The sequence below is a fragment of the Aulostomus chinensis genome, chromosome 6 (genome assembly GCF_037954235.1).
Source record: "Aulostomus chinensis isolate RoL2024-O1b breed Wild chromosome 6, RoL_Achi_v1.0, whole genome shotgun sequence".
NCBI classification, from domain to species: domain Eukaryota; kingdom Metazoa; phylum Chordata; class Actinopteri; order Syngnathiformes; family Aulostomidae; genus Aulostomus; species Aulostomus chinensis.
In genome coordinates, this window is record NC_141325.1 from 16316256 (window position 1) to 16326468 (window position 10213).

General features: G+C 38.7%; 1 protein-coding gene across 1 annotated transcript; it reads right to left on the reverse strand.

The window, feature by feature from the left end:
• Positions 1-1768: 1768 nt before the first annotated feature.
• Positions 1769-10107, reverse strand: LOC147260300 (cytosolic arginine sensor for mTORC1 subunit 1-like). Its single transcript, XM_086205222.1, has 7 exons — positions 10094-10107; positions 9969-10007; positions 9535-9651; positions 8370-8452; positions 8038-8132; positions 2469-2602; positions 1769-1904 (listed from the first exon to the last, which is right to left on the reverse strand). The coding sequence occupies exons 1-6, from the start codon at positions 10105-10107 to the stop codon at positions 2531-2533; spliced, it is 420 nt and encodes a 139-aa protein (XP_086061348.1). The 3' UTR covers positions 1769-1904; positions 2469-2530.
• Positions 10108-10213: the final 106 nt, after the last annotated feature.

The window sequence follows — 10213 nt, forward strand, 5'->3', positions numbered from 1 at the left end:
CTTTGTCACTTCCATATAAAGAGATGTTGCAATTTACTGATTATCGTTTGGATTTAGTTGAGGGGCTTCATTCATTTATTGGTGACACTGTTTGTTTTCAACATAAATGATCCCACGCAGTGGAATGTTTGATATGAGTGACAATTTTATTTATAGATGGTGGGAACAGACATTTTCTTTTCTGAGAAACTGCATCATCATCATCATCATCATCATCATCATCATCATCTGGGAACCATCTTCACACTTCACACAATTTTAAAATTCATTTTGACTAATAATGTTCCTGTACCTATGCTAGTTGTTTGTCATACATTATTTGCTGATGACACATTTAGGTAAGCATGATCTTGATTTCCTCTCTGATAGCCCTCACAAACTTCCTGTCAAACTTGAACGCATCCTCCGTGCTATGTTTTTGATTTTCTTCCTGCAGCCCACCAGTTGAACCTAAAGGCTCTCTTTCAATCAACAACAATGCTGCAATTCAAAGCAACCTTTTGCACGAGAGTTGAATGAGAGTTTCACTTTTGTTGTTGTTGGCAAAGAAAGAATAAATGACCCCGCAGTACAGCAAATAATTAAATTTGAATTACTTAATTAACACAGTACCATGAATATCTATCCATAGATGACAGTTACATTAACAAAACAGACTTAGGTTATGTTCCTTTTTATAGAATACAAAAATAAATGTTGACACAGTATATTACACTTTGTTATGTCCTCCTCAGAAACTCTTTGTTTGTTACTAACGATCATTCTCACATTTCACCAAATGCTGCTTCACTGAAAATATATTTGCGCTCAAATAATTATGAATACATTTTGAGGGTAAAATTATTCATCGGAAATTCACTGAATTTCACGGAATTCATTTTCACGGTTTCGTGTCTTGTACATGATACGTTATGATGAAAATAATGAGAATGAATAATACAAATATAACAATGACAATCATTCTAATAATAATAAAATAACACAAATATAACAATGATAATCATTATAATAATAATAATAAAATAACACAAATATAACAATGATAATCATTATAATAATAAAATAATACAAATATAACAATGATAATCATAATAATTAAAATAAAATAATAAATTTTTTAGAAAATGAATGAAAGATAATTGAAAAGACATTTTATTCATGTAAAAAACTGTAAGAGTTTGACACTATGCATGAGCGCGGCCTTTTAATTCTGACTGAAGAAGCAACTGAACGCCCTCTGGTGGCTGCATGTGTTATTGGCAGCACACGCGCGTACTGATTTCAGCTTTGACTCCATGACCTCAGAGAAACAAGTCCAGGGGTGAAGACAACGTTACTGTTGAAAAGACTCAGGATTTGTGGGCTCAGTCCCAGAAAGGGCATATCTGGAATAATCATGAATTTATCTGAAACGATTTAAAAGAGCGTGAGTGTCTTTCAATAGAACTCCTTGTGAATTTATGTCCAAACTGGTGGCCCTGTTGTCCGGTCCTCACATATTCCGTTTACTGTCTCTCCAGCATTTTACACACTTGTGTGAGCCATTCTTTCAGCCGGACTATGACTTTCAAGCCATATTTTTTTTTTGCAAAGCCATGGTGATGGGACAACTGTAGAGGCGCCTCGGTCGGCAAAGAGACGTCTGGGTTGATATTTCTGAGGAAAGCCATTGTCCTTATTGACAGGTGAGAGAGTCTGGTCTTGACATATCTCAGAAGTGTTCCTACACACTGTGTGTCATTCCAAACCACTTTATTGTATTCCTCTACCTTGACAATATGCCGATAAAAGTGCACACCCTTGGTATAGATGTCCTGCATTTTCTCTGTGAGGTTTAAAGCCGATGTTGTGGGATCGGGATCACTGGAGGAGGCTGGATCTATCGAAAGTCTGTGAAACTTGACCTGTAAGAGGAAAAAGGGTCATGACTGGATGCAACACCTTTTACTCAAGAGTAAAAATTGGGAATGTAAAGTAAATGCAACACAGCTGTCAACAGCTGTCTTCAGGCTGTGTAATTTGTGTAAAAATGGTCAAAATTACCAAAACAAATGATGACTTTTGATTGGTTGGTTTTTAATGAACACAGGAGTTTTCAAATCTGAAATGGTGGACCCCCATTTAGACCAGGCTTGGAGTAAGGCCTTTACCGCTATTTACGTCGCCAGTATTTTAATGTCTGGATGCCTATATAGGATTTTTATGATGTTATTTGATCCAGTAGTGCCCCGTTAGCCTGATATTGCTGTTTCATATCAGTTCAGAGTACTGCACATACATGACAACGAGCTATGCGGCATCATTTCTGAGTCTCAAACTCAATGTCCCTATAACCCTAACCATTACCAACATCTCATCATCACGATATGGACTCGCAGATAAATAGACACATTCTGCAACAAACTGTTGCGTTGTGTATTAACTATGCACCACATAGGCTATGACGGGTTAACACGGATTGTACTCACATAGTGAAAGAGCAGTTCATTTGTTTCGTATTCTGCCAGGCACACAAGGGACCGGAAGCTCTCTAAGTCACCGTGACTGTCGGATGGAATGACAGCAGAAAACACTTGGCACCATTGGAACACCAAGACAAGTCCTGAGAAAAGAACATGGAGACAGAGGACTTGTTAGTGGAGAAGAAAGCTAAACACAAAAATGTAAAATTCTATCTACTAACAGCCTTCATGGCTTTAGAAGCTTGGATGTTATTTTTCTTTTCAACTTCTTAGGACAGGCCCAGGCTCAGAAGACAAAGAAACAAGGACATCCTTACATTACTTATACATATTTCTACTGCATCAAATTAGATTGATATTTTCAAGGTTTTCAAAATAAACATTTACAACTAAAACAACCCTAAAAAAGAGGGAAGATCAGTTTTTGGTAAACTGGTAACTCTGTGAGATCAGTGTTTCTGAAATCAGCACACAGGAGATGTTTATTGCAGAAAGTCTTTCTTATAGAATGGCGTTGAGAAAGGCTCTGTTTTTCTATAATCCTGTAATTTTTTTCCCTTAACCTAACTGAGGAGTTCTGTTGCCCAAACAGCACCAAAGGGTGACAGAAAACCGGAAGATAAACAAAAATCTGAAGATCTGAACGTCAACAAGTAAAAAAAAAAAAAAAAAAAAAAGTAGAAGTCAAGATTGTAGCTGAAATGTTGACCTACTTGTGAGCGTTGTTATTTCATCACCTGATTTCTAGAAGGTTTTCTGGCAGAATGCCTTCCCACATCTCCCCCTGGGGATAGTTTGGAGTGTTGCAGGGGGATATGTGAGATTTTATTTGTTGTTGTTGTTGTTGTTGTCATAATGTTCCTTAAAAATAGCAGTCTTGCTTGAATGCCAAACTAATGATAATTAAATGAATTAACTAAAAATGTAAATGTAAATTTGAATAACCTTGATTTGTATTTGTTATTCTCTTGCGGTCTGTGAACCGATCCACATACTGCATTTTTGCAAATCAGTGCCGTGAGGTCTTCAGCAGCTTGTGCTGGAAATAGAGCTGACATCTGCATTTGGCCCCCTGCCACCAACAATGACAAAGATCCTCCCTGAAATGTAGAACTTCAACTGGCAATAAACTCTGTGACAAATCTTGCATTCTCTTGATGAAACCAGGTACCGATTGACTTTCTGTTGGCATTCCAGTATTTAAAGAATCCGAACCATTTTGAGAACCCCTGTTTTGAGCCCAGATGAACTGATAAGTTACAAATCAGATATAAAACATTTAAAGGCAACATTGAAGAATTCAATAAGACCATATCACCGTTAATCCGTTACACCTCTGTGCCTGATCTAATTACCATGGGGACCTTCATTCCACTGGTGTACAAATAAAACAGCCTCTGCATTATCACAAAATAGATAATTATGATTGAAATTAAAACTGCTACGAATAAACACATCAAATAAAGACAATAATTACAAATTTTGAATGGATAGCTTAATATAAAAACATCAAACACATAGTTACCGTAGTGGTTTTGAAGTCCTTTGAGTTTGTATGACATCTTGACAGTTGGAACTTGACAAACCAACAACATAAAGGGTACACTTTAAAATGAACTTTTTTCATTAACCTGCCTATATATATACATTTGAAGGGTTTGGTCATCAATACCCTCCCACACTGACTACATGAATGACAAAATACCATGATGACATTCTTGACAATCATCATCACCGAGTGGATTGTTGACTCAGAATTGAAGCAGATGTGTTACTTGTACTCCTCACTAACTGATTAGCTGAGTATTATTAAGGTTATAAGGATATTAAGGATAAGGTTATTAAATGCAAACAGACATTATTACCATGACACAGTATGCACAAAATGATACAGGGATTAAGTGTAAAATCTACATCTTTGAAGCATTAAAAATTCCTTAAGAGGGTTTCATAATATCGGTTATATAATCACCCCAGCATCAACTGCAGCAGCAGATTTTTTTATTTGTTTTCATCAGCTTGACCGCAACTTTCTGTCTTCATATACATTTGAAAATCTTAAGGCACAAAGTCTGCAAAAGTCTTCAAAATCCGCACCTACAGTCATCGAGGAAATTTCAACTGGCAGCCACTGTGAGCCTTTGTTCAGTTTCTCTCAAAGAGGAAAGAATGCAGTTCTTTAAAACCTGATGATCATTTCTGCCCTGTAGTCAGTGTGGGTGCGAATGCTGATCAGAGTTTCTAACATCACGCTAGTAAAAAGTTGAATCATCTTGTTGCCGGGGTGTGCCCAATTCACTGGAAGTATGCTATCAGTGGATAACCAAAACGACCCCATCCCCCCCCCCCCCCCAAAGAAAAACTCCTAGAAATGCTCCAGCAAACCTTTAATGTCACTGCAACTAAACAGGTGAACTGCTGTCAAAAATTCTGACAGAAAGCCTTTGTAAATATTCTATTTTGACCTGAACCACAGCCTGAATGCATTTCTGACCGAAAGAGTCAGAAAGGGCCTTTCTGCCTGAAAAGCTTCAGAGGAAACGTATCCTTTCTGCACACGGACAATAAAGCCTCTTCTGTAACTGGAAGCCAAATCTAGCAATGACACGAAAAGAAGATAAAAACATACTTTTTTCCGTAAAGATTTATCAATAAACAATGAAACAATGTAAAATGAAGGGTAAATGAAATGCAGTCACGGCCCATAGACTGAACAAATACTTTGCCACTGCTGGGACCCTTTGCAAAAGAAACTGCATTTCTGGCAGACTCACATTTGGTATACAATCTTTAAAAGAAAGAACAGCAAATAGCAGCATAGGAACCTCAAACCTCAAAACACTTGGACTCTTACATTGTCTTAAGAATGAAATAATCAGAGTTCAAAGCACAAGAGATTATTGGGTTTACCAAGCAAGCCTGCTCACATAGGAGTTAAACTGACATGCCTCTTCACAAGCCTGGTTGAGGAGCTCTCAACCTGATTTGCCAAATTGTACCTGGCTACTAGTGCCTAGATATCATGAATGCAGGTGTGGTCCGCTTTAAACACAAACTCCACACAACTTGTCTTGACGCTACTGGTTCTCAACGAAGACCATGACAGTTTTTAATCATAGATGTGCAATAATGGCATAAAACCTGTAATGCACTGTCTTTGACGAGAGCCATTCTATTGTGGATCTGGGTCTCCCAGTGTACCCCAAGGCTCTGTTCTGGGTCCTCTATTGTCTGCCCTGCACATGCCTCCGTCTTCTTTGTTTCGAGGGCATCTCAGCTCTATGAGAATGACATTTCCAACCATCCATCCATTTTCTACCACTTATCCTTTTAAGAGTCAGGGGGGGCTGGAGCCTATCCCAGCAGATTTCGGGTGGGCTTGAGGCAGGATTCACCCTGGACAGGTCACCAGTCCATCTCAGGGCCAACACATAGAGACAAACAACCATTCACACTCACAGTCACACCTACGGTCAATTTAGAGTATCAGTCAGCCTCGTCCCCTCTTGATGTCTTTGGACTGTGGGAGGAAGCTGGAGTACCAGAGAGAACCCACACAGGAACAGGGAGAACATGCAGACTCCACACAGAAAGATCCTGTGCCCGAGCCAGGAGTTGAACCCAGAACCTTCTTGCTGTGAGGCGACAGTGCTGACCACTGCACCACTGTGCAGCCTGTGAATGACATTTCAATACGTTTAATTTTGGCCTCGTAGTAAAAAAGTTTAAAATGAATTAAAAATGAATCATTTTTATTTTAGACTCAAGTGTTCAGTCCAACAGATACTTGGTGCATGTACCTCCTGGTACAGGTGGCTCTAATCAAGGAATTTGGCTTTGGTAAACTATGGTACATAGAACTGTACATGATGTTCACAGAATTTGGTGTGGCTGTATGGGACAGACCAAGGACGAACCCATTAAATTTGAGGGCAAATGTGAAAAATCCTTTATTTTTAAATATATTGGATTTGGCTGAGGTGGTCTTGTTGAAGGTCCTTTATTTACACAGCGTTTTTGGCCACATAACGGCAGCAGAGAGAGTTACAAACAAAACACTGACATTGAAACTTAATCCAGTGAAAAGGTTGACAACTAAGTTGGCTGTTTCAACATTCAGAAGACACGAAAACCAGTATGTTTACAATGTTTGATTGTTCTGGAGTAGTTTCCAGTGAACTACTAGAAATGGGGAACACAGCTATGAAAGTGAGCTAGTGACCGTGAGAATTTCCTCTCGATTGCCTCCAAAACAAAATAGTTGATTAACTGAAATATGAACCATCCAGTGACTCACCACTACCATATAAGCACAGGGGTCTTCCACGTCATTTTGACTCCTCAATTGTTACAAGGAACTTTTTTCTTTCTTCCTGTTCCCAATAAGATTTACATTCTAAAACATCCATTAACCTTGACTGCATCTGAAGTACTGCTATTAATACAGAATCTGAGAACTTTTCAACTTACTTAGCCGTGCAAGAAAAGACAACCACAAACCTTTATTCATCTTACAAGGGTACACTGACTTACCTCCTCAGAACTGTGCTAGTTACTGTTACTACAATCAATTGTTTGTTTTTCTTATGGCGGAATTTCTTATCATGAAGTTTGTGATAAATCTAGAAAAACATCCAGGTGTACGAAGTTCAGGAAAGAGGGCATTCTAAAATGATCTAACATGACAAATAACTTATATTAAGCTCGAACACGTTTCTGGACTGGTGACCTGTCCAGGGTGAACCCCGCCTCTCGCCCAAAAGCTGGTGGAATAGGCTGCAGTCCCCCGCCACCCTTGACAGGATAAGAGGTAGACAGTGGATGGATGGATGCTTGATAATGATATGCAGGCATAAAAGTGAGTTAAGCCTGAATGTCAGGAGGGTGAAAACTGAGGCCGTGTTTGATGACTTTCACCTGTTTAGATGTGTTAATAGAGTTGACAGAAGAAAAGTATGGCTTTTGAGAGGAGTCTCATCTCGTCTGAAACCAAAACATAGAAGTCACTAAATAGAAAATGCTTAAATTGATGACAAAGATTGCTGATGAGTAATACTGACTTTACAGTGCCATGGAGGGGAAATTTTCCACATTGTTCTAATCGGTCACAGTGGAACAGCAATATGTGTCTGGGTCAAGGACCAGAGATAAACTTTTCTTGGTAAATGACAGGTTGTAGGAGTCATTGACTAAGATGCAACTTAACAACTGCGGGGTAAATAGGAAAGTAAATTAATCATGAGATTGTGAAACAGAGCAGCAAAAACTGAGGTTCAGCATCGGTGGAACACCTCAACAGCACAACTCTTTAGCTTCCAAATGAAAAAAAGATTCTGACAGAACACTCGGCATCTTCTCAGGCTTCATGTGAAATTTTAATGTTGACCTTGGAGGAACATTTGGGGTTTACTGAAGTGAGGTTGAACAAATATACATACCGGTATATAAATGGACCATTTCTGAGTCGTGTGTACAGGTGAGCTGCAAGGCATCATTTTCATTTTTGGTTTAACCCCCCTGATATTAGAATGCCAGACTACTTCCAGAGTAAGGATGTTTAAACGTAGAAACTCACCAGAGCGTGGTCGAAGCTGAAGGTGCTTATGTAGTAGGCAGAAATGTCGCTGTCAGCCAGAGGCTGTGATATCTGGGCGACAATACCACATTCATCTACACAAACACAAGAGGGCAGGAGAGATATCCTGAAATCACGAGCAGGAAAATGGAATAAAACACATCCTTTTTTATTTCTCATACTCAAGACATATGCTTTCATGGCAAAAAAAAGACACCTAAATGATGAAATGATTAGTTGGAGGCCTCACAAGGGGAAGTTGGTACCGCCCTCCATGACACATTTGCTGTAATATGTGTATAAATGACTTTATTTTGAGGAAGTAGCCTCACCAAAGCCCAGTGGTTGTCCCCCTATTCGCACCATCCTCCACAGCTCACCAGAGGAGCTGGTGAAGAGAAGATCAGCAGGAAACCTGCAGCACAGACATCAAACAACTCGAGTCGTCAGACCGCAGACAATTCTTTTCATAGCTTTTAAATATACAGATCCGAAATAACCGCGACACTCGCAAAGCAGTGACCCATCAAGGAGAGAAAACATTTGTGGATATTTGGTGATACATTTGTTGTTTAAAATGCCCAAAAATCAGCAGTGACACCCTGACTTGGAGTTAATCAAATCCCTGATTGTATAGCTGATAGATTATGTCCTTAAAAAGTTTTTTTTTTGGTCTTTTGTTACAGGAATATTCCAGCTAATAAGAACACAATATTATGTTATCTGAATCGCTCAAAAAGCTTGGATTGGTCCTTATTTCCATCAGGGAGAAAGGTGAGGCACCCTCACCAGGGGGACACCCAAAGAACTAGAAAGTCATTGTAAAGACTCTGAAAACATTAGGGTGCCTGTTACCTAATGTACTGAACAACTCAATTTATTTTTTTAAATCATTTTCAAGATTATTCGAAGCAGATTTTGATGAGATTTTTTTTTTGGTCAAATCATTTCATCAATACAGGTAAGTGGTGCTTATTTTTCAAAGGATTTTAGACTGTACAGGAACATGGGTCTTATCTAGTCAGGCTCATCTTCTGTTGACCGACAGGTAAAAGGTAAAAGGAAGTATCATGTAAAGACAGTAGTAGGTTCAATAGTATTGTCAAAAAAATTGTACTTGGTGCCATTTCTTTTTTCTTTTATATATTTTTTCAGCTTTATAATTTTTGGCATCAGAGAAAAGCAACCAAATGTTTGTGTCAATTAAGACCTCATGAAATCCACTTTGAACTGTTGATTAAAGTCTAAATTGTACTCTTTATGACACTGACGGTTTATGGACCTGAAGACACTGCGCTTTGATGCTGTAGGTTCAGGAGATACAATAGTGTGTCCAGAGACAGACTGTGCAGCAGATTTGTATTAAATTATCAATTCATTTCATTTTTCTATTTGCTTCATTTATCACTTTGATTACAAAGTTGTCACTGAGATTCAAGGACATTCTGTGCTATTGGTTTGGACAACCAAATATTAGGTAACGTGACCCATCCTTACTGTCTCTGGGCATCTGTGTCCATCACCAGTGAGATGTAGCCATCAATGAGGGAGAAGGAGAAAAACTTGATGCAGTCCAAGTTCTGTCCTGGAGGCAACTGTGCATCTTCCTTAGGACTAAAATAAGAAACACGTTCATTGGCAAGACTGGCAAAAAAAGCAACATCAGCAACTTACATACTTTAAAATAAGAATAAAGACTGAGAATAATAACATTATTACCCTTATTCTGAAAAAGCACATGCCGTATACAGTAAATCTGAAGTGCAAGCTTAAGTCATCACATATTTTGAAAAATGTTCAGTGTCGCTCACATTCAAGTTTTACTAAAACATTCCAGGTTGTGTGAGCAATGTTGAGTCTAAGCTGGGTCTGGTGCTGCCACCTTGTGTTCCAAACAGGTACTGCAGCAATGTGAGGAAGCATGACCTCACCTGTTGGAGTAGAACAGCCTCCTCCTGGTGCAGGTGGCTCTAATCAAGGAATTTGGCTTTGGTAAACATGATCAGTGCTCGTTACTCTACTTTGAGGACAAACATTAAACTGAACTGGATTTTACATTGTGAAGGACATAATGAGATAATGAACCTCAACTCCCCCTCCCCCCCCAAAAAAAAAGATTGATTTTAATTTAAAAAATGAAACAAAGACAGTTGTTTTAACTCATTATTTCAGCAGT

Coding starts and splice junctions, on each gene's coding strand:
- LOC147260300 (XM_086205222.1), bottom strand. Junction 8,453..9,534: donor GACACAGATGCCCAGAGACA/GTAAGGATGGGT, acceptor TCTGTGCTGCAG/GTTTCCTGCTGATCTTCTCT. Junction 2,603..8,037: donor TCAGCTTCGACCACGCTCTG/GTGAGTTTCTAC, acceptor TTCTTTTCTCAG/GACTTGTCTTGGTGTTCCAA.